This window comes from Pithys albifrons, chromosome 19 (assembly GCF_047495875.1).
Source record: "Pithys albifrons albifrons isolate INPA30051 chromosome 19, PitAlb_v1, whole genome shotgun sequence".
Classification (NCBI taxonomy): Eukaryota; Metazoa; Chordata; class Aves; order Passeriformes; family Thamnophilidae; genus Pithys; species Pithys albifrons.
In genome coordinates, this window is record NC_092476.1 from 12,360,335 (window position 1) to 12,383,800 (window position 23,466).

The window sequence follows — 23,466 nt, forward strand, 5'->3', positions numbered from 1 at the left end:
TTATTTCACCCAAGTCAGAACTTTAGGGCTGAAATTATTTAGGTATTGTAGTGAAGGATGACAAATGCATTGAGCAAATTAAATTGTAGCAGAATACTAAAAGGGCACAAAGCCTGCCATGCTTGTTTTTTTCAGTTAACAACTTCATTAGCAAAATTCATTAATTTTGCACTACCTTCCATGACCATTACATCTCATAGGTAAATGTCCTACAGATTGAATGTTTTCCAAGATTGTAGATCACCTATACTAGAGTTTTTCAGTAGTTTTATTTCACTGTTCATCCTTCTAACAAATTCTCCTAATAGTGATAGTGAAACTTGCTCAACAAATTCACTCTTGTCTTAAATGCACAATATTATTAAAAACCCAAACCTATGGTTCTCAAAAGATCATTAATATTCATTTGAAGACTTAGACTATATCCATAAAAGCCTCTTATTTTCTAAGTTGACATAAAAAGAAGTTTATAGTTATCTCATGTTAAAATACCCAGAGTATGAAGAGAAACCAAGGCACAAGACATAAAATTTTCCCAAATCTTATATAATAAATGAAAATAATCAATACCATATTGTTTTTCCTCAGAGTTGTCTGCTGACATATCCCCAGTAGAGTGCAGCCATGGCCTCTGGAGATGCTGAGATGGCTGTTTTTGGGGAGGCGGCTCCGTACCTGCGAAAGTCTGAGAAGGAGAGAATTGCAGCCCAGAACAAGCCTTTTGATGCCAAGTCATCTGTCTTTGTGGCTCATCCTAAAGAATCCTTTGTGAAAGGGACAATCCAGAGCAGGGAATCAGGGAAAGTCACCGTCAAGACTGAAGGGGGAGAGGTGAGTGAAAAACAAGGCTGAAGGACAACAATTTCTTCCCACTCTGGCTCTGAGCTGACATCCATGCATGGCCTTCTTCCTCTGACAGACCCTGACTGTGAAGGATGATCAGGTCTATTCCATGAACCCTCCCAAGTATGACAAAATCGAGGACATGGCCATGATGACCCACCTGCACGAGCCCGCTGTGCTGTACAACCTCAAAGAGCGTTACGCAGCCTGGATGATCTACGTAAGTGGCACAGCAGCTTCCTTTGGGCAGCTGCAGGAGCTGCTCTGCCAGGCCCAGGGGAAGCCAACGTGCTGTCTCCCTTCCTCGCAGACGTACTCGGGTCTCTTCTGCGTCACTGTCAACCCCTACAAGTGGCTGCCCGTGTACAACCCGGAGGTGGTGTTGGCCTATCGAGGCAAGAAGCGTCAGGAGGCCCCTCCACACATCTTCTCCATCTCTGACAATGCCTATCAGTTCATGCTGACTGGTGAGTGCTTGACCTTCACAATCATTCTCTACAATCTAACCAAAAAAGCCCTGCTGATCTCACTGGAGCATGTTACAAGCCAGCTAACACCACCACAGAGCTGCATGATAGTGAAATGATCAAGTTACGAAGCAAATAATTTCAAATGAACATGTCCCAGAAACACTCATGGACTCACAATAGTGTACTATTTATACTTCATTGTACAAATTTCTACATTCTTCCACTGCAGAAATAGTACTTGATTCAGTTTTCTACATTTTTTCACTGATAGGAAAGAAGGAGTTATTATTCCATACAATCCAGGATTTTGAACATGGGTAGGCAGTTTGCTTACATTTTCGGAAGAGAACTTTGTCAAGGGCAAGTTGATATACAGTTTATCTCAGGGCCAGATGCCTCTGACTGTTCAACATATTCATTTGGGCTTATGCTTAATACTGTTAAGATCCAGAAGGGAACTGGGTAGTCTTGGAATCTTTGAAGAATGCCCAACTTCCACTTACAGTTTTACTTCTCGTTCAGTTCAATGTTACTCAGCTCAGTTGCTAACACAGCTCTCGTTGTGCTTCTTCCACAGATCGGGAGAACCAGTCGATCCTGATCACGTACGTACACCCCCTGCTCGGGTCCCTGCGGGGCTGCCCAGGGCCAGGGCCCCTCCTGCCTGACCACACACTCTCTGCTTCTCTCCTTGCTCTGACAGCGGAGAATCCGGTGCTGGGAAGACTGTGAACACAAAGCGTGTCATCCAGTACTTTGCAACGATTGCAGCCAGTGGGGAGAAGAAAAAGGAGGATCAAACATCAGGCAAAATGCAGGTGAGTGAGGAAGAACAGTCTGGACACTTGGCCTGTCTCTGTAGACAAAACAGTCACTGAATAATTTTCCCACTGCAGGGAACGCTTGAGGATCAAATCATCAGCGCCAACCCACTGCTGGAGGCCTTTGGAAACGCCAAGACTGTGAGGAACGACAACTCCTCACGCTTTGTAAGTTGTTGCTTTGGACAAAATTACTCCCTGTCATGGCAAGACAAGTCAAGCCCGGGCATTTCTCCATGTAAAGGAGATATCAGAAGAATCTATCCAGACTGAAATGCTGCTGCTTCTCCTTAACAGGGCAAATTCATCAGAATCCATTTTGGTGCCACAGGCAAACTGGCTTCTGCTGACATTGAAACATGTAAGAGACTGTCCTGGACGGGATCCATCCCTTCCCAAATTCCCACCTCCATGTGCAATGCTGTGCCTAACTCTTTCTACCTTCCTGGGCAGATTTGCTGGAGAAGTCCAGAGTCACTTTCCAGCTCAAGGCGGAAAGAAGCTACCACATCTTTTATCAGATCATGTCCAACAAGAAGCCAGAGCTAATTGGTAGGAGACATCACTGAACTTTTTAGTGGAAGATCTCTGAGAAAGATTTACCCACATTACAAAAAGAATTTAATTTAACACACATACACATTCATTTTCAGAAATGCTCCTCATCACCACCAACCCATTTGACTACCCTTTTGTGAGTCAAGGGGAGATCACTGTTCCCAGCATTGATGACAAGGAAGAGTTGATGGCAACAGATGTGAGTAACGCACAAATCAGGTCAACAGGCACAGGTCATACATAACAAACCATGCAAATATTTCACTTGGTTGATTCTATTACCAGAGTGCCATTGACATCCTGGGCTTCAGTGCTGATGAGAAAACAGCCATCTACAAGCTGACAGGGGCTGTCATGCACTACGGGAACCTGAAGTTCAAGCAGAAACCAAGAGAGGAGCAGGCAGAGCCTGAAGGCACAGAAGGTATTAACAAACCCTTTAATTAACCCTCTGTAAGTCATCATGTAAGACAGCAAAAGTTGTTCATTGTTGGACTTTAGGATCCCAAGGAAAACAGTCAGCCAGGAGAATAACCACTGTCCCTTGTCCTCAGTACATGAAGTCTCCTATCTCAGGATTTATGTACCTTATGCTATGACAGTTTGTAGTATAAACTGGTCTTTATCCACTTTCAGGAAGTCAGGAGTCATGGAGGTGCCTTTAGTAATACCTTTGTTAGAATAAGGCTTGCAATTGTGAAATAGCCCAGGAATACAGTTCTAACATGAGAGGGAACCACCTTCTCATTGGTCTTCCCCTACCAGACACTCAGGGAAGGCAGCCATAACATGTCTCTCCAGTTCTGTGAGCAGCACCTCCTCCTGTTCAAGGACAAGGCAGGAGGTGGGGAGCACCACAGGTAACAGGATGAAGCCCAGTGAGTTTTATTGAAAATCAGAAACAAAAGCTCAGAAAGGGTGTGGATATAAAACAGAACAGAGATACTGTATCTGTGTTCCACCCTAAATATTGTAGGGTGTTGATCACCTGAATGAAGATCAGTGCCTGGTTGTTGTCACTGCACCTCCTGAGCGGTGTGTGCACCACTGTAGTGCATTCAGACTAAAAAGCTTCATTTCTCACTTTAGTGCCAGGACAGTTTTGAAAACTTAATCACTTTGTACATGCTCCTGTGAAGATTTTGAAACATAAATTGTTTTAGAAAAGGTCAATATGCATAATGACAAGTGTGATGTTACCAAGGTTCCCTCTATAGGAGTCTATCAAAAGTTTCCAAAGAACAGAAATCTGAACTCTGTAGCCTTTAGGCTGAATGCTGGGAAGACTGTTGCACATTTCAAAGTCTGTTGGACACTAAAGTATTTCTTTTGCTTCTGGCTTTCCAGTTGCTGACAAGGCTGCCTACCTAATGGGTCTGAACTCAGCAGACCTGCTCAAGGCCCTCTGCTACCCCCGAGTCAAGGTGGGGAATGAATATGTGACCAAGGGCCAAACAGCACAGCAGGTAAGAGACATGTTGTAACCTCTAAGCATGTTTAGAATGAATATCCTGTTGATTCTCCTCTGCCCTGTATGGCAACTCCAGGCATTCATTTTTTCCTATAGGTGCACAATGCTGTAGGTGCCCTGGCAAAGGCTGTCTATGAGAAGATGTTCCTGTGGATGGTTATTCGCATCAATGAACAGCTGGATACGAAGCAGCCCAGGCAGTACTTCATTGGTGTCCTGGACATTGCTGGCTTCGAGATCTTTGACGTAAGTAAGATTTGGTAAGAGCTACTTGGAAGGGACAACTGAATGTTATGACCAATCTGAAACACATTTTTAAAGAAGACAATATCATCACATGGTTAGTGTTATGTCTTTTTTGTTCTGAATTAAAAAATTACTTTTCAAAGGACATATTTCAAAATGTGCAAACTCAAAAGCATAGAACGGTCCAATCAGAAAAAATCCTTCCTTATATAGTCAGGGACAAGACAGTATAAAAATATGTACATCATGATAGTCCTAAGCTTGGATTTCTTCTTGTAACTTAATCTCCCTTTATATGGGAAATATAATGGGAATCTTCACAATTCTATTAGTGAAAAAAAATTCTTTGTAGAAAATTAATTGGAAGCCTTTCTCTTTTTCACTATGTATTCACAAAGCAGGCTGAAGAAATGTACAGGATGGACAATGAAGCCAAAATATATGCATTCCTTAGTTTTAAAGGATGAGGTTTTGCAGCATCTTCACATGTCTTTTTAATTTTATTTCTAGTTCAACAGCTTTGAGCAGCTGTGCATCAACTTCACCAATGAGAAACTGCAACAGTTCTTCAACCACCACATGTTCGTGCTGGAGCAGGAGGAGTACAAGAAGGAGGGAATTGAATGGACCTTCATTGACTTTGGCATGGACCTGGCTGCCTGCATTGAGCTCATTGAGAAGGTATCCTTCCTTTCAAATGAGTTACATGCACAGAAACTCTGTAATTACTCGGTCTATTGTTCAAAGGAATCTTCTGTGTTCATGTCCAAGTATTCAGCTTTTCTTATTCAAAATACCTTGCTCTGTAGATTACTTTTTCTGCTAAGGGGGAAATGAAGGAGATTGTGGCAGACTTGTGGCAGCAAGTCTGTACTGATATCTTTTCAAGTGCAAAACGGTTGTTTAACTCCTAAGAAGAGTGTTCTTCCAAATGAACTACAGCCAATTTTCAGGTTAGTGTCTCCTCTTCGCCTTTCATGGCCAACACGGGTGACTGTACAGCAGAATTCCTGGATCTTTTTCAAATGGACACAGAGGATGGACACATAATTGTCAGTGCACAGTCACACTTGTAGGTTCCTCCTTGACTGATGACATGAAGGCAGTTGGGCTGCGTGTGAGATGACAAGTTCAGTGGCTGGCAGATAATGAGTAGTTAGAATCCCAGAATCAGCCCTGGACACCACTTAACCACCCACTTCTTTAAGGCAGGGTTGCCTAGAGAAGGTTAGTCAGGACCATGCCCAGTTGCGTCCAGTTAATATCTCCAAGGGTGCAGACTCCACAGATACTTTAGGGAACTTGTTCTAACTCTTGATGAACTTCACAGTAAAGAAGATTTTTTTCTTCTCTTTAAATGGAAATTAGTGCATTTCAGTTAATGCCTCTTTCTTATTGTCCTGTCACTAGACACCACTGAGCATTCTTGTTTATATCCTTCCCTTAGGTATTTAGATAGATTGATAAGATCCCCCAGAGCCTTCTCATGTCCATGCAGGACAGTAAAATCTCTCTCAGCTTATTTCTGTATGTCAAATGTTCCAGTCATTTAAATATATTTGTGGCCTGTCACTAGGCTCACTCTACCATGTCAATGTTTCTCTTGTACTGGGTAGCCAAGAGCAAGAACAGCACTCCAGGTGTTTCTCATCCGAGCTGAGTAGACAGGAAGGATGGACTCCCATGAGCAGCACAGAGTAGCTGAGGATGAGTTGGCTGCCTTTGCTGCCCTGGTGTACTGTTGGCTCATGTTCAATGTGTCTAACACATCTGTGTGTGCTCTCAGTCCCACTGGGTAAGAGGGATTTTATAGAGCACATTCTCAACACAAACTAAATTAACTTCTATCATTCTTTATAATTAGTTTTGTATTAAAAATTAAATATCAATGTATTCAATCTTGCTTTCTAGAAGAAAAGGTAATTAAATAATAATATTTTCTGATATGTATCTCAGTCTGTGTTCCAATCCTGTGCCTACGTGAAGTTCATTATTGCCCTGAAAGCTACATTGCAATCTCTCTCTCTTGTGATTTCCCCCAGCCCATGGGCATCTTCTCCATCCTGGAAGAGGAGTGCATGTTCCCCAAGGCAACTGACATCTCTTTCAAGAACAAGCTCTATGACCAGCACCTGGGCAAGTCAAGCAACTTCCAGAAGCCCAAACCTACCAAAGGCAAGGTTGAGGCCCACTTCTCCCTGGTGCACTACGCTGGCACAGTGGACTACAACATCTCTGGGTGGCTGGAGAAGAACAAGGACCCCCTGAATGAAACTGTCATTGGGCTGTACCAGAAATCATCTGTGAAGACCCTGGCCTTACTCTTTGCCAACTATGGTGGAGCAGAAACAGGTTAGTTCTATGAATCCCATATTTTCACTGATTTACAGCTTACAAAAAGGAATCATAATAGGCAAAAAAAAATCTAAAATCTGTTCTATTTATTTTCAATGTAGCTGAGGCCAGTGGTGGTGGCAAGAAAGGCGCCAAGAAAAAGGGTTCTTCTTTCCAGACTGTCTCAGCTCTTTTCCGGGTACAGTAGAGACTTCACTATTTCCCCCTAAGATGAGGAGTAAATCCACCAATTACTATTGCTTGTCTTTTTTTGGCTTAGTTCTGTTAAAAGGTCCTGAATATCCTGGGCCACATTTTACTAGGAATAAATCCAGTGTAATCTCACATACTCCATTCCACTGAATGCACAGCTTTCTTAGTTGTCCACTTATCCTAGGATGATGTTTCCAGACACAAGAATGTCATAGAGAAAATGTCTAAAACATACTTAAAATCTACCAGATTTCCTCCAGCTGCACACCTCTGGCTTCAGAACCTGTTATTGCCCTTTTACAACATTTTGCCCACTGTTGACCTGCTTGCTTCATTTGTAGCTCTAGTTTTCCACCCTGACTCAAGGTTCAATTTCTTACATTGAAATACCATCATTCCTTGGGTTGTGGAATTTTAGGATGTCAGACACTTGACAGTCCTTTGTCATAACTAAGTCTTGCTGCCTGACTGCTCCATTCACTGCTGCCAGGGGAAATACCTACTGTCTCTTGAGATATTACTTTCTTCATCCTTCATGTAGGCCTCCCTTCTCAACATAGCTTAATTTCTTCTACAGATCTGCTGTTGTCTGATTCTTCATCACCTGATAGCCCCTAGTCAGTGCTCTGAAACAGGACATAGGAATGTGTGTATAAGGCCCAAGAAAAATAATCATGTAATCATAGAATATATTGGAGTTGGAGGGGACCCATCATGATCATCAAGTCCACCTCTTGGCCCTGCACAGGACACCCCAACAATCCCATCCTGTCCCTGAGAGCATTGTCCAAACACTCATGGAGCTCTGTCAGCCTTCTGGCTGTGCCCACTGCACTGGGAACCCTGGTCAGTGCTCAACCACCTTCTGAGGGAATAATCACAGCTGTAGTGCCTGTATCATTTAAAAATAATGCAAAGAGGTCATAAGACTTTAGGAGGTAATGTTGTAAGAGAAATGTTGTTTCATTCATTTAGGCTGCATTTCTGTTATGTTTTTAAATTTTCTTCCACTATTCTTCTTGTTTAGACATGCTAGTGTTTATACATCCTAATGTTTTCCCTGCTTTATTTACATGCTTTGAGATGTACTCTAGAAGCACCTGCTTCCCTCCACTAATTATAGGCAACAATTTTGTATAAATAAATATACAAATATCAATTACAAAACAAGGCTGGGATTAATGTGACCTTACTGTACAAGACAAATGTATAATCTAGACATACAAAACTCAAGCTTGTTGGTTTTCCTCCTCCTGTCTTTAGTAGGGAGAACACAAAGGTTCTATGTAGTGTGCTCCATATGACCCAACTTAAATGCCTACTGCAGAATGCTTCACACTCATTGTCCCACAGAGGTGCTACTTTATCTCTCTGGGTACATCCAGTGGAAGATAGGTCTCGTTTCTGAGGAAGGTGAATATTAGAGTCAGTGAAAAGTATTAAAATTGTATGCTTAAGAGTACAGTATTTCCAGCAAATTACTAAAAAAAAATCAGGAACTGTGGAAAGTCAGAAAACCTGATGCAAAGGGCTTCAGTTCAGGGCTCTGCTCATTTTTGTACAATATCTCATTTCAGAGGGCTTGATGATTACAGCAGAAATTACACCTGCTAGTATAAACTTTTCTTAATGACTGTTGCAGGAGAATTTAAACAAGCTGATGACCAACTTGAGGAGCACCCACCCTCATTTTGTGCGCTGCATCATCCCAAATGAGACTAAAACACCTGGTAAGAGACTTAATGTGTATTCTATGTTCTCAGTATGGTGCAGCTCTTTCCCTGTGTATGACAGAACGTGGGTGTATTCGTGCTCTGCTTTGCTCAGGTGCCATGGAACATGAGCTGGTGCTGCACCAGCTGCGCTGCAATGGCGTGTTGGAAGGGATCAGGATTTGCAGGAAAGGATTTCCCAACAGAGTCCTGTATGCAGATTTTAAACAGAGGTCAGACTTCATCACCTTACTGGATCACTTTGAATAGCTTGTGAAATTTAATTTTCCCCTCCCACACCTAATGCCTTCTCTAAAGTTTCAGTCTAACAAGTACTGTTATGTTCTCAAGTGATTCTTTGTTGCCATGTACCAGCCAGTTGGTCTCAACAATAGACCTCTTCATATTCACAGAATTACAGAATCACTTATGTTGGAAGAGACCCTTTAGATCATTGAGTCCAAAACAAGTCCTTCCATTTTATTCCTCAGATACAAAGTATTAAATGCCAGTGCTATCCCAGAGGGACAGTTCATTGACAGCAAGAAGGCTTGTGAGAAACTTCTTGGATCAATTGATATAGACCATACTCAATACAAATTTGGTCACACTAAGGTACAAGATCTGCTTGCTTCAAGTACTACGTGTTTTTGGTTTGCATGGCTTGAGACTGACACTCAGATACTCCAGACAGTATGTGAAATGATCCAATAGTGTGTGGAAAAGGAATCAATCAAATACTTCTTTACTTAACATTTGAATAAAAACTGAAATTTGATGCCATAGGATGATTTAATTAATTAAGAGTTCCTAATTTCAGACAGTTGTAGAATAAAAGAATCAAGGATTAATAAAAGTAAAGGCAAAATGTCTGGCTATTACAGTTCTTCAACAGCAGGTAACCAGAAGCTTCGAGTTACAAAAGAATGTCTGGCACTACATATGTTCTGCATGGTTTTACTATTTCTGTTAACTTCCCATAGTTCCTGTCATGGGGGGAAGGACACCAGGTTACCCTGAACAAGCACATACACTTCACCTATTTTCCTGTTCTTACCTAAGGTGTTCTTCAAAGCTGGGCTTGTGGGCCTCTTGGAGGAGATGAGGGATGAGAAGCTGGCACAGCTCATTACCCGCACCCAGGCCAGGTGTAGAGGTTACCTGATGAGAGTGGAGTACCAGAAAATGGTGGAGAGGAGGTAGGCTTTTCTGCAAATTAAGTTCACTGTACTTGGCTTATTGTGTCATCGTGGTATAAATATTGAATAATAACTTGACTTACTTTTCAGAGAGTCCATCTTCTGCATCCAGTACAACATCCGTGCATTCATGAACGTCAAACACTGGCCCTGGATGAAGCTGTTCTTCAAGATCAAGCCCTTGCTGAAGAGTGCAGAGTCTGAGAAGGAAATGGCCAACATGAAACAAGAATTTGAGAAAACCAAGGAAGAGCTTGCAAAGTCTGAGGCAAAGAGGAAGGAACTGGAGGAGAAAATGGTGAAACTGATGCAGGAGAAAAACGACCTGCAGCTCCAAGTGCAGGCTGTGAGTATCACCAATGTGCTCTATCCCAACACTACTGTGACTATCAGGTTGATATTTACAACTGCATTTTCAAAGGACACATAGAAACTACAATTTAGTTCAGTTCAGTTGTAATTCTTCAAGTGGTGCTCTTAAAGGTATAACCAGCTTCAGTAAAGAGTGTCAGGATATGACCTGGGTGAGACTTTTCCATGGTGTATGATGAGCTCTCTAGCATTTCATAAAATCACAGACTCATCATGGCTGGAAGAGACCTTCAGTATCATCTACTCCAATCACCAACCCAGCACCATAATCACCCCCAAACCATAATCCCAAGTGCCACATCCTCTTGACTCCTCTTGAATGTTTCCAGAGATGGTGACTCTACTACCTCCCTGGGCAACTTACTCCAATGCCTGACTGTTGTTTCAGTGGATTTTTTTTTCTGTTATCTAATCTGAGCCTCCCCTGGCACTACTTAAGGCCATTTCCAATCACCATTTTGCTTGAGACATGGCAGAAGAGACCAACCCCACCTCACTACACTCTCCTTTCAGTCAGTTGTAGAGAGCAGTAAGTTCCCTCCTCTTCTCCAGGCTAAACAACCCCACCTCCCTCAGCCTCTCCTCCTCATGGGACTTGTTTTCTAGCCCCTCCACCAGCTTCATCACCCTTCTGTTTATATCAGAACAACAAAGAAACTTTACTTTTATTTGTATAATGTTTGTTTTTCCAGTACTTTTTTTCCTACCTCTCCAAAACTCTTTATCTATCCTTATATACACATAGTTAAGAATTCTTAGTGCAACTTTATTGGACAGTAAAACATGATAACTTTTTCTTCCTGTTTTGGAGGGTGGCTTGGATGTAACAGACTTCACTATGTTACAATACTGAACTAATTAAGATGAAAGAGAATTTAATGTTCTCACTTGCCTCCTACATTACTAAGAATCCTTACTCAAAATCATGTGGTACATCTATGGTGTTATAATGCTGTGCTTTCTAAATTAAATCATTCACAGAATAGAAAAGATGGTATCCTCCAAGTGATACCATGCAGCATGTGTGACATACAGCAAATTCCACAGGCCCCTCTTTTTAAAGAGTCTTGAGATGTAAAAAGATGAAAGAATCAATGCACTGCTAAAATTATTATTTTTCTTTCACACTATATCTGTTAGCCTGATGCTTGAAACAAAATATAACAAATATCACAGGATGTCTGCTGCTGAAAAAAATAACCAACCAAAACCCCCTGGATGAAAATATTCCAGCAGCTCTTTTGCTGCTTTGCTGATGACAGTCTCACAGAAAAGAGACAAGGCTGACAAATACTGACTATTTTGGGGTCATTCGTGATGAAAATATAAATCAGAAACAGTTGCTCCAGAAAAAGAGAATTGAAGGAATGATGTGATGATAATTGTGTCTTTAATATTTATAGGCATCTTGGCATATGACATCACTCTGAATTTTATAAACGTGGGAGATATGCCTGTTTAAACCTGAATTTATGCAGTATGTCTGATATTGTGGGATAATATTGGACTCTATATCCTGCACAAATATATACACACTCAGACATTGAAAAGGATAGAACGAAAAGGATTTTACTTGGTTTTAGCTTTAAAACCTGTCTGTTTCAAAACTAACAATATAAAATCAATTCTATATAATAAGTGATGTATTGAATTTTTAACTGCAAAACTGCTATCCAGGACTAAAAACTATAAGGGCAAATATCTCAACATTCCCTCCAAAAGCATATCCCTAAAAATGCCATTTTCCCACCAGGAAGCTGATGCTTTGGCTGATGCTGAGGAAAGGTGTGACCAGCTCATCAAAACCAAAATCCAGCTGGAAGCCAAAGTCAAAGAAGTAACTGAAAGGGCTGAGGATGAGGAGGAAATCAATGCTGAGCTGACAGCCAAGAAGAGGAAACTGGAAGATGAATGTTCAGAGCTGAAGAAAGATATTGATGACCTTGAGCTAACACTGGCCAAGGTGGAGAAGGAGAAACACGCCACTGAAAACAAGGTATGAGTCAAAAGATGTACTCACACTCCAGAAAATAACTGTTCTGTAATACACTTTTATGCACCACTTTTTATCTGCACTTGCTTCTTTCTTTCTAAAGGTGAAAAACCTCACAGAGGAGATGGCAGCCCTGGATGAAACCATTGTCAAGCTGACAAAAGAGAAGAAAGCCCTCCAAGAGGCCCATCAGCAGACCCTGGATGACCTACAGGCAGAAGAGGACAAAGTCAACACACTGACCAAAGCCAAGATCAAGCTGGAACAGCAAGTGGACGATGTAAGCACACAAACACACAGCAGGAACAGGACAGGTATGGAGTTCGACCTGGCTGCTGGAGCAGTGATGGCCTTGTTCTGTGCAGCTGGAAGGGTCCCTGGAGCAAGAGAAGAAACTGCGCATGGACCTGGAGAGAGCCAAGAGGAAACTGGAAGGAGACCTGAAGCTGGCCCAGGACAGCATCATGGACCTGGAGAATGATAAGCAGCAGCTGGAAGAGAAACTGAAGAAGTAAGTGTGGCTCTGAGGCACCTCCATGCTGGGCTGGAGCACTTGTCTTTTTTATTTGAGCTCTAATACAGTTTGCTTTGCCCAAAGGAAAGACTTTGAAATCAGCCAGATCCAGAGCAAAATCGAGGATGAACAACTTCTGGGCATGCAATTCCAGAAGAAGATCAAGGAGCTGCAGGCAAGTCTCTGCTCCTCACCCTCCCTGTGCCAGGCTCAGCGCAGGTAGGAGGAGGGCAGGGTGTGAAGGGTCTCTGGTGTTCTGCAGGCCCGTATTGAGGAACTGGAGGAGGAAATCGAGGCCGAGCGAACCTCTCGCGCTAAAGCAGAGAAGCATCGCGCTGACCTGTCGAGGGAGCTGGAGGAGATCAGCGAGCGCCTGGAGGAAGCAGGAGGGGCGACGGCAGCTCAGGTGGAGATGAACAAGAAGCGGGAGGCAGAGTTCCAGAAGATGCGGCGGGACCTGGAAGAGGCCACGCTGCAGCACGAAGCCACGGCTGCCGCCCTGCGGAAGAAGCACGCGGACAGCACGGCTGAGCTCGGGGAGCAGATCGACAACCTGCAACGCGTGAAGCAGAAGCTGGAGAAGGAGAAGAGTGAGATGAAGATGGAGATTGATGACTTGGCCAGTAACATAGAGTCTGTCTCCAAAGCCAAGGTACACAATTTTTTTTTTTTTTGGAATTTGGAAGGAACGTGATGTTTTTCTTGAATCTTATATAATTTAACAAGTATCAGGTTATAATATGATTGGTCCAAATCCAATGTGCAGAACTGTGGGTGTATGTACGTATTCCCCAAATATGTAAACTGCATCTTCTGGACAGGTTTTTCTTATGTAAAAAGGCAGAATCAAGGTATGTACTACTCTATTTTCTTATGCCTGGTTGAATTCTAGGCAAACTTGGAGAAGATGTGCCGCACCCTGGAAGACCAGCTGAGTGAATATAAAACAAAAGAGGAGCAGAATCAGCGCATGATCAGCGATCTTAGTGCGCAAAGAGCTCGTCTGCAGACAGAATCTGGTACAGCACTTCCACCTCTAATTTGAAAATGGGAGAACTCCACAAATTGGTCTCTGGGCTACAGAAATGTTTTCTCAATTACAAACTTTTTCAGGTGAATATGGACGGCAGGTGGAGGAAAAAGATGCTTTAATTTCTCAGCTGTCTAGAGGGAAACAAGCTTTCACTCAGCAGATTGAAGAACTGAAGCGGCAACTAGAAGAAGAGATAAAGGTGCAGATACTCATCTTACATATTAAAAAATATTTGACACAAAGTTAGTTTTGGGAAAATGTTGAAAACTTCAAAATGTTATTAATTAAATTATGGTAATTAATTCAAAGTTCAAACCGCAATTTTAGGTCACTCAAGCTAGGCCCTGTCAATGCAGGATGCACAAATTTTTGTCATAAAGCCAGTTAACTCCTATGTCTGTGGGATATATATCAGTGTCTAAGTTATAATAAGAGAAAATTTCCCAGAACGCACCTACTCATTAGTGCAATACTTTTATCACTAGGCCAAGAACGCCCTGGCCCACGCCCTGCAGTCCGCTCGCCACGACTGTGACTTGCTCCGGGAACAATATGAGGAGGAGCAGGAAGCCAAGGGGGAGCTGCAGCGCGCCCTGTCCAAGGCCAACAGCGAAGTGGCCCAGTGGAGAACCAAATACGAGACGGACGCGATCCAGCGCACGGAGGAGCTCGAGGAGGCCAAGTATGTGGGCAGGGTGGGAAAGGCTGGCAGAGACTAAGAATGGAAATTTGAAGAAAGCACTGAGATATTGAAAGAAAAAATCCTAATAATAGGTTGGGGAGATATGTGAAATAGAAATATCTACCAAAAGGTGTGCAGTTTTGGGAAACACAATGAAAATTGGTTACGTGACAAAGAATGCAGGTGTGCAGGGAGAGCAAAACTGCAGAGAAGTTGTGGCTGCCCCATTACAGGAATGTCCAAGACCAGGTTGGACAGGGCCAGAGTAACATGGTCTAGTGGAAAGTGACCCTGCTCGTGGCATGGAAGTAGTGGATTTTTAATGCCCCTTCCAAAACAAATGATTCTGATTCTATGGGTCTATGAAGACCTCGGAGAAATGAAACAGGAAAAACATTACTTGCTCTGCATGATGTGCATTTGGACCAAAGACTAAAAGTATCTCAGCGCTGTGGTGAATATAAAAATCAACGCCCATTTTCATCTCCAATTAAGAGCTCTGCTTACCATCTGCCAGGAAGAAGCTGGCCCAGCGCCTGCAGGATGCAGAGGAACACGTCGAAGCTGTCAATGCCAAATGTGCCTCCCTGGAAAAGACAAAGCAGAGGCTGCAGAATGAAGTGGAGGACCTGATGATTGATGTGGAGCGATCCAATGCTGCCTGTGCTGCTCTGGACAAGAAGCAGAAGAACTTTGACAAGGTCTCTGGGGCTCCAGCCCTGGCACTGCTGGGCAGAGCATCCCTCTGGGATGGCCACATCCCTACTCACTCTGCGTTTCCCTTCAGATCCTGGCAGAATGGAAGCAGAAGTATGAGGAAACACAGGCTGAGCTGGAGGCCTCCCAGAAGGAGTCTCGCTCTCTCAGCACGGAGCTGTTCAAGATGAAGAATGCCTATGAGGAGTCCTTGGACCACCTGGAAACAATGAAGCGGGAGAACAAGAACTTGCAGCGTAAGTCCCTGGCCCTCTGCTGCTGGATGGGCTTTCTCACAAGCTGAGCGTTCCTCAGGGCTCTGGGCCTGCAGGTGTGCAAAGATGCCAGTCCCCCTGGTGGGACAGGGCCCTTCCCATTCTGCTCAGTGCCTGAGCAAGCCATTGGTCTTTGTTCCCACAGAGGAGATTTCTGACCTCACGGAGCAGATTGCGGAGGGCGGAAAGGCAATTCATGAGCTGGAGAAAGTCAAGAAGCAAATTGAGCAAGAGAAATCTGAAATCCAGGCTGCTCTGGAGGAAGCTGAGGTACAAGGCCAAAATCATTGATGTCTGCAGTAAATACATGAGCAATGAAGAAATTGGGCTAAAAAGGTCTTTGTTCCCCTCTGTTCTGGCTGGGAGGTGCAGCCAGCTAAGATTTCCTGGAATATTGTGTAATTCCCTAGAATGGAAGCAGCATGTTTATTGATGTTATCAATGTTTCTGTCCACTTGTCCAGGCCTCCCTGGAACATGAAGAGGGGAAGATCCTGCGCCTGCAGCTTGAGCTCAACCAGGTGAAGTCTGAGATTGACAGGAAGATAGCAGAGAAGGATGAGGAGATCGACCAGCTGAAGAGGAACCACCTCCGAATCGTGGAGTCCTTGCAGAGCAGCCTGGATGCTGAGATCAGGAGCAGGAATGAAGCCCTGAGGCTGAAGAAGAAGATGGAGGGAGACCTGAATGAAATGGAGATCCAGCTCAGCCATGCCAACCGTGTGGCTGCCGAGGCACAAAAGAACCTGAGAAACACACAGGGAGTGCTCAAGGTCTGTTCAGCAAAGCTACAGAAAGAGGAATGAGATCCCTGATACTTCTGGTACTCATGTGCACACTGACTCCTTGTAATTCTTCTTGTCCTCTTACCAGGACACACAAATCCATTTGGATGATGCTCTCAGGACCCAGGATGACCTGAAGGAGCAGGTGGCCATGGTGGAGCGCAGAGCAAACCTGCTGCAGGCTGAAATTGAGGAGCTTCGGGCAGCACTGGAGCAGACAGAGAGGTTGAGGAAAGTGGCTGAGCAGGAGCTTCTGGATGCCAGTGAACGTGTGCAGCTCCTCCATACCCAGGTGAGAGCAGGGAGTAAAGGCAGCTGTGTTGACACCAAATCCAGAGGGCTGGAATATACCAGAGGACGGGCAGTACTAGAATGGCCTCTCTACTGCTGTCCATAAGGAAAGGCATGTTCAGCATGACCCCACCACTGACATTTTCTTAACATTGACTGTACAAATAATTCCACATTCACGATTGAAGCTGGAAGAGGAAAGACGTGGCTCAGGCAGTAGGCTTGCTATTGCAGGTTTTAGAATAAAAATCTTATCATGTCTTTCCTTTTTCACAGAACACCAGCTTGATCAACACCAAGAAGAAGCTGGAGACAGACATCTCTCAGATTCAGAGTGAAATGGAGGATACGATCCAGGAGGCCCGCAATGCTGAAGAGAAGGCCAAGAAGGCCATCACAGATGTGAGCTGGGGGCTCTTTCATTGCTGATGGGGGTTGTATTCCCCTCAAAATGTCTCCAGCCCCACAATGCCTTTTACCTTTTGCTCTGCTCAGGCGGCCATGATGGCAGAAGAGCTGAAGAAGGAGCAGGACACCAGTGCCCACCTGGAGAGGATGAAGAAGAACCTGGACCAGACAGTGAAGGACCTGCAGCTTCGTCTGGAAGAGGCTGAGCAGTTGGCCCTGAAGGGAGGCAAGAAGCAAATCCAGAAGCTGGAGGCCAGGGTGTGTAGGGCTGTGTCTGTGCATGAGTGAGCATGTTCCTTGGAGAGACACCCCCAGGGAAGCTGCAGGGATGGGCTTCTTGTTGCAGGTGCGGGAGCTGGAAGGGGAGGTGGATGCTGAGCAGAAGCGCAGCGCTGAAGCCGTGAAGGGTGTGCGCAAGTACGAGAGGAGGGTGAAGGAACTCACCTACCAGGTAAAGGCCCTGTGGGCAGACACTCTCTCACAGGAAGTAAAAATGTTCACGCCTGATTTTCTAGATGGGGAAACCACTTCTCTCCTTGTCCTGTTTGCCCACTGCTTTAGTCTGAGGAAGACAGGAAGAATATTCTCAGGCTGCAGGATCTGGTGGACAAGCTGCAAATGAAGGTGAAATCCTACAAGAGACAGTCTGAGGAGGCTGTAAGTATCACTTTGAATACTTGGCAAGAACCACTTTTCTAGAAGTTGGGCTTGACCATTGAGGAGACAAATACACTAAAGTTTAAATGTCAGTAATGAAGTCCTTCAGGTTCTCTGGAACACTCCTAAATCAGCCTCACCTTAGAGAATGAAATCAATGAGTCACTTAGAAAACTAATGAGGAGGGCAAATGTGTACAACATTTTTTGCATTAGAACAACAAAGCAGCCTGTGAGAAGGAGTCTTATTAATGATAACAGCAGTACAATATATTAAGATATTTTGACAATAACTTAGTTTCAGAATTTTGATAGCAGACAGAGAAGGAGTTGGGAGTACCCTTCCAAGGCACTTTGTCTTTTGCTTTTGGAATTGTGCAAGAAACCTTTGCCTGTTTCTGGGCATGCAGCATTCAGAGAGGAACTGAGGGAAGTGCTGCAGCCCCTGAATTGTCTGAACATTGCTTCTTCACTGTGGCAAACAGTCCAGCCCAGACAAAGGCTTCTGGACTCAGTTAAGGGGATTTGTGAGAGGGACACTGAGGAGATCTCATGGACCTGACTGTGAGACTCACGTATAAGCAGTGGTGGGTGGGGGATGAAGGTTTGTGCCTTCCCCCAGGCCAAGGCCCAGGAGCAGTGACATCATTGCCCTGAGCTCCTCCCCACTGACTCCTTCTCCCTCCCAGGAGCAGCTGTCCAATGTCAACCTGTCCAAGTTCCGCAAGATCCAGCACGAGCTGGAGGAAGCCGAGGAACGGGCTGACATTGCAGAGTCGCAGGTCAACAAGCTCCGAGCCAAGAGTCGGGAGTTTCACAGGAGGATAGAAGAGGAAGAGTGAGATTGTCATGAGGCAGCAAAGTGACCGGAGGGCTGCACAAAATGTGAGCCTCTGGGTTGCTTCCTTCTGCAATTAGTCTTTGTACCCATCTCAGTGTCTAGTGAATAAAGAGTAGATTCCTCTGCATGCACACCATGACCAGTGCTTTCTTTGGGTTTTGCCTCCAGCAGCTTCTCGTCCTGCTCCTGCCTTCATGTGCTTTTAATGCTTCTCCCATTGTCTTTTCAGCATAGCTTCCTTCCCCCATGAGAGGCAAGAACGGGTGATCCCTGTCCTTTTCCCTTGCCTTGCCCGTGTTTCTGATGCTGCACTCACAAACCCTGAACACCAGTCCCTGAGAAGTAATCAGAAGTTACAGTGCACTGCACCATCAAGAACTGACAGTTCCTTGATAGAGACGATTTCAGTCACCAAGAGCACGGTTACAGCACACCAGCAGTGTCCCTGCATTGTGCCATCTCCCTTACCCAGGATTCCTTCAGCTGCTGCCACCACCTGCTCCCAGTTTCCTTTTAGTGGGCAAACAGCCAAGCCCTGTCTGGGGCCATGTGCTGCAGGGACTCTCCCTCAGCACCCACCTCTTGCACAGCACATGGCACCATCACACCTCCTCAACATGTCACCTCAAAGGTCAGCCTTAACACCTTTGCCCAACAGGCTGCACATGGCATTGGCTCAGACAAGAGAAAAGAGGAAAACAGATGAGTGTACTCCTCCTTTTCTTTCCTCCCAGTACTGTCACTTGTGGGCATTGGTGAGCAGCACTTCTGTTAGTGCTGTATCTCTGCAGAGAGCAACGGGAGGAGCAAACCTCAGATTTTTAATCACGAACACCTTAAGAAAGCCACTCAACACCTGGCCAGGCTAGTCCTCTAGGACACAGCATGCACTGATCTGCCACCACAGCCAGAGCCTCTTGGCCTGAGCGTTTGCCTGCCCAAGCCCACCTGTGAGCTGACTGCTCCTCCTGGGTGGCAGTGCCACCTGCAGGCATCTCCAAAGCTTCAGGCAGGGCTGGGCACAGTCTAGATGGCACACAGCATCCCTGTTAGCTGTAATGGATGGTGCAAGCACTAACTTTGGAGAGTCTGCTCTACAAACTCTACAGCATGATTTGCCTCTCATTGCCTGCACTGGGGAAGCTTGAGGATGTGTCAGTAGGATGAAGGAATGCAGCCAGCAAAGCCAGGCACAGGGAAAAGAGGAGTGAGCCCTGGCCCTACCGGCAAGTGGGACACCTGCACAGTTCCTTTGATGACTGGTTCAAATGCACTGTCTCAGAGGGAAAGGACAGTCACTGCGGAAGCAGCTCTCACATCATGGGTATAACTGTGTGTTCTGACTTAGCACAGCCTTCTTTAGACTGTTTCTTCCTCCAGCCTCCTGCCCCTTTCACTTGCACCCAGTTACATTCCCTCTGGTATCTCCCCAGCTCTCATGGACAGGGTTGAAAATGAAGGAGGCAGGTACATGAAGACATCATGTGTCTCCTTTCATCCTCAATGTCAAAGGCCCAAAATAGCTCTGCTCTCACAAAACTCTGCTCAGGGTCGTGCCTTTCCGTGGGCGTGATTCACTTCTACTAATAGTGCCTGAAGACATTCCTGGGAGGGTAGGCTGCCTTCCCTGTGCAGTGCAACGTGCTGCCCTGGAGGAGCTGGACAACTGTGCTGTGTCCCAAGACAGCAGGTGGTGTTCTTACCCAGAGACTTGCTCCAGCACAGCTCCATTCCCAGTGGAAAGGTTAACACCAGCATGAGGCTGGAGCGCGCTCTCCCTGGTCAGTGTGGATCCACAGTGGTCCCTGGAGCCCGTGCCATGGGGCTGTGCCAGCCCAGCCCCCGGGCGCTCTCCATGCCCTCCAGCCCTCAGTCAGGTCTCCCCGGGGTCGAGGGGCATCCCCTCTCTGTGACCCAGCACATGGAGAGGGCAGGCTGGGCTGTAGCTCCCAAAGTGCGGGATTTTCCAGCTGCCCCGCTGGAGTGCCTGTCCGGGTGAGGGCGAAGGCAGGGGCAGCGCTCGCTCCGAGGCTCAGCAGCGCTGCGGGGGCTTTGCTCCAGCCGTGCTTTTGGGGCCGTGCCCGAGAGAAGGCTGCGGGGCTGGACCCGGGCTCCCTGCGGGGCCCAGCAGTGTCGGTGCTTCCCGAGCAGCTCCGGCCGGGCTGTGGCGGTGGCAGTGACAGTGGCGGAGGCAGTGGCAGTGGCGGTGGCAGTGGCAGTGGCGGTGGCAGTGGCGGAGGCAGTGGCAGTGGCCATGGCCGTGGCGTTGCCGGCCCTGCCCCGCCCTGCCCGCAGTGGGACCGCCCGGGGCCCTGCAGAGCTCGGCACAGCCCGGCCCGGCCGGGACAGCCCCGCGGGCCGCACACCGAGGGTGCCGAGCCCGGCCCGGCCGGGACAGGGCTCTGCCCGTTGCCTCAGCCCTGGGGCTGCCGCCCTGGCGGCACAAGGGCCTTCGGATGCACCCTCGGCCCGGGCCCCGTCACTCAGGTAGAGCCGAGACCGTGCGGGACCGGCGGCGGAGAGACGGCGGAATTGTCCCCTGTCCCTCCCCGCCCGGCCCCCGGCAGTGCCGGGGCTGCAGCCGGAGCCGACGCGGGCACTGCTGGGCCGGGCAGGGCCCTGCGTCACTGCGGGCTCGGGGCAGGGCCCGGACAGCGGGCAATGGTCGGGGCAGCAGCGCTGGGAGGGAACACCCTGCGCTGACAGGAGCGGGCGCTGCTGTTGTGTTCCTTGCGAAAAGGCGCATCCAAGCAGTTTGGCAGGCTGGAATGGGATCAAAGTTGGAAGCAGATGTGCAAAATTGCAGAAAATATCTGTAATTTCAGGGCGAAATTTAATGAAGAGAATTAAAGTTCTTTGCGAGGATGAAATCAGACAGCGAAATCCATGTGGTTTGTCGCCTGAGCCAGGGATAAAAGCAATGGGGGTCACAGGTTTTTACACAATTAACAATGTTAACTTGTGAAAGTTACTTAATTACTCTATTATGTTAATTGAATCTAGTTTTTACAGTAGTAACACGAGTACTCTTTCTGTGGTGCAGGATATGAATGTGTGCTGCTTTTAGCAGTGGCTTATCTTAGAAACAGCTGACAGTACTTTGAGTAGAGAACATTTCATAGCCCTCTTCTGAAAAAAGGAAAATATTCCTGTAGAGTAAGGGGGAGAGGAGCCAGAATGACAAGTATGAAGAATATGACTTAGGAAAAGGTACTGATAGAAATTTGTTTTATAAGTCAAGAGATGAGCAAAGTAAAGTCTTGGGTATATGAAAAAACTTTGTCATGTGAAAATAAGTTTCATTAAGATACAAAGAGGGTTGTAAAACCAGCACACAAACTGTTTAATTTGAAGTGAAAAGGATTTGGAGTTAATATTAAAGAAATACTTGAGTGAGAAAAAATGTACAGTAAATCAGGGTGTCTGTAATGTTGCAGGATCTCCTTTACACTGTACTTCTGAGCATCTGGTGTAGACAAGCATGTCTCAAGGACTGTGGAGATATGGATCATGTCATATGCACTTCTATAGAAAAATTCCAAGTATATCAGTTACTTTCTTGGAACTGAAACTGTGATGAGCATCATGTCTATTTTTATGTTTACATTTCATAGTTACTAATTCTGCTGTAAAGTCTGAGAAGGTTTATATGTCCCACTTTGCCTCATAATACCCAGGAAAACTGTTAGACATGTTAATACAAAATAATAGAATCCCAGAGTGGTTTGGGTTGGAAGGGACCTTAAAGATCATTCACTCCCATACACACGGACACCTTCCACTAGCCCAAGTCACTCCAAACCCCATCCAACCTGGCCTTGGATACTTCCAGGGATGGGGCAGCCACAGCTTCTCTGGGCAACTTGTGCCAGGGCCTGCCCACCCTCACAGCTAAGATTTTCTCCTTAATATCCAATCTAATCCTGCTCTCTGTCAGTTTGAAGGCATTGCCCCTTGTCCTATCACTGCAGTTTCTGATGAAGGGTCCCTCTCTGGCTTCCTTGTATCTTGATTTCTAATATCTGAAATATGACTTTCTCTAATAAAAGCTTCTTTTTCAGTTGTAAAGAGTTCTCATTTGAGAGTTCTGATAATTTGCCTGGACATTATGTTAGTTTTGGGAATACATTTTAAGGGATATTAAAACATTGATTTTTCCAAATTGATAAATAAATAATTTGCTTTTAGCTTAAGAAATACTATAAACACCCTTTAAAAAAGAGAACTCCTGTTAATTTTATGGGTCTATTATGATATTTTCTTTTTTTCAGCATTCCTTATGTCTCTAGTGGTACAATATGAACTATAGTGATGTTCCAGCTTAAAAATGACCCATCACAAATACAGAGAACATACAGAAAAAAACAGCATTACCAGGTTTTGTTTGATGCTGAATTAACTGTAACATTCACTTGGGAAGGTCATAAGGATCCAAATAACATATGCAGGGGAGGGAAAGCAAAGATTCCTTCCTCTGGGATAGCTGCTGCCATACTCAGTGGTGAGAGCCTTTGGCACTGGCGCCCTATGGGGCTGGGCTGCCCGGCAGCTGCCAAGTGCTGCCTGACCCCTGGGGAAACACAGCTCCAAAGTGGCCATAAAGGACCATCCCAGGGCAAGAGTTTACAATAGATACAGTGCCTGTGTTCCAACAGAACACATGTCCCAGACCTGTGAACTCCTGCATAGAGGGGCATCTGCATCTCCCCATCTGACCATTCCAGTTACACAATATTTTGAAAATGTTCTGTATTAAAGGAAAAAATTTCTTGACAAAGAGGTCGAGGAAGTAAAATTAAACTCAAGAGCTGAAGTCACCATGAATTTACTAATGAACCTGCCATATATCCAGGACTAGAGTGTACACAGATGTACTTCACTTCTTGCCATTTCTACAGACCTTAGTTCTCTTGAATTCAGAGTTTCAGCACAGATAGGACTGAGGACAACATACACACACTGGGGGCACTAAGGGGTGAAATTCGGGCTTAGCAGTGCAGTCGAGACAGAGCTCTGCTGTGAGACCTTGCACCCTGTGAGATACTGCCTACCTG

General features: G+C 45.5%; 1 protein-coding gene across 2 annotated transcripts; it reads left to right on the forward strand.

Annotated features, from left to right (window-relative positions):
• The first annotated feature begins 624 nt into the window (after nucleotides 1–624).
• On the forward strand, nucleotides 625–18,494 carry LOC139680653 (myosin heavy chain, skeletal muscle, adult-like). Of its 2 annotated transcripts, none has more exons than XM_071573491.1 (38): nucleotides 625–831; nucleotides 920–1,063; nucleotides 1,154–1,310; nucleotides 1,891–1,918; nucleotides 2,017–2,131; nucleotides 2,210–2,302; nucleotides 2,432–2,495; nucleotides 2,588–2,686; nucleotides 2,788–2,891; nucleotides 2,978–3,116; nucleotides 4,040–4,158; nucleotides 4,260–4,409; nucleotides 4,920–5,090; nucleotides 6,452–6,765; nucleotides 6,876–6,942; nucleotides 8,599–8,686; nucleotides 8,784–8,901; nucleotides 9,160–9,283; nucleotides 9,731–9,867; nucleotides 9,958–10,213; nucleotides 11,993–12,235; nucleotides 12,336–12,512; nucleotides 12,598–12,743; nucleotides 12,831–12,921; nucleotides 13,009–13,398; nucleotides 13,639–13,765; nucleotides 13,860–13,978; nucleotides 14,265–14,461; nucleotides 14,979–15,162; nucleotides 15,249–15,414; nucleotides 15,578–15,702; nucleotides 15,896–16,204; nucleotides 16,305–16,508; nucleotides 16,784–16,909; nucleotides 17,003–17,173; nucleotides 17,262–17,366; nucleotides 17,477–17,572; nucleotides 18,261–18,494. In XM_071573491.1, the coding sequence occupies exons 1-38, from the start codon at nucleotides 625–627 to the stop codon at nucleotides 18,411–18,413; spliced, it is 5,823 nt and encodes a 1,940-aa protein (XP_071429592.1). In that variant the 3' UTR covers nucleotides 18,414–18,494. The 2 variants fall into 2 exon arrangements, with proteins under 2 accessions (XP_071429592.1, XP_071429591.1); XM_071573490.1 differs by having other exon boundaries at nucleotides 6,452–6,761; nucleotides 6,866–6,942.
• Nucleotides 18,495–23,466: the final 4,972 nt, after the last annotated feature.

Coding starts and splice junctions, on each gene's coding strand:
- LOC139680653 (XM_071573490.1), top strand. CDS start 625: ATGGCCTCTGGAGATGCTGAGATGGCTGTTTTTGGGGAGGCGGCTCCG. Junction 15,703..15,895: donor CTGCTCTGGAGGAAGCTGAG/GTACAAGGCCAA, acceptor CCACTTGTCCAG/GCCTCCCTGGAACATGAAGA. Junction 16,205..16,304: donor ACACACAGGGAGTGCTCAAG/GTCTGTTCAGCA, acceptor TCCTCTTACCAG/GACACACAAATCCATTTGGA.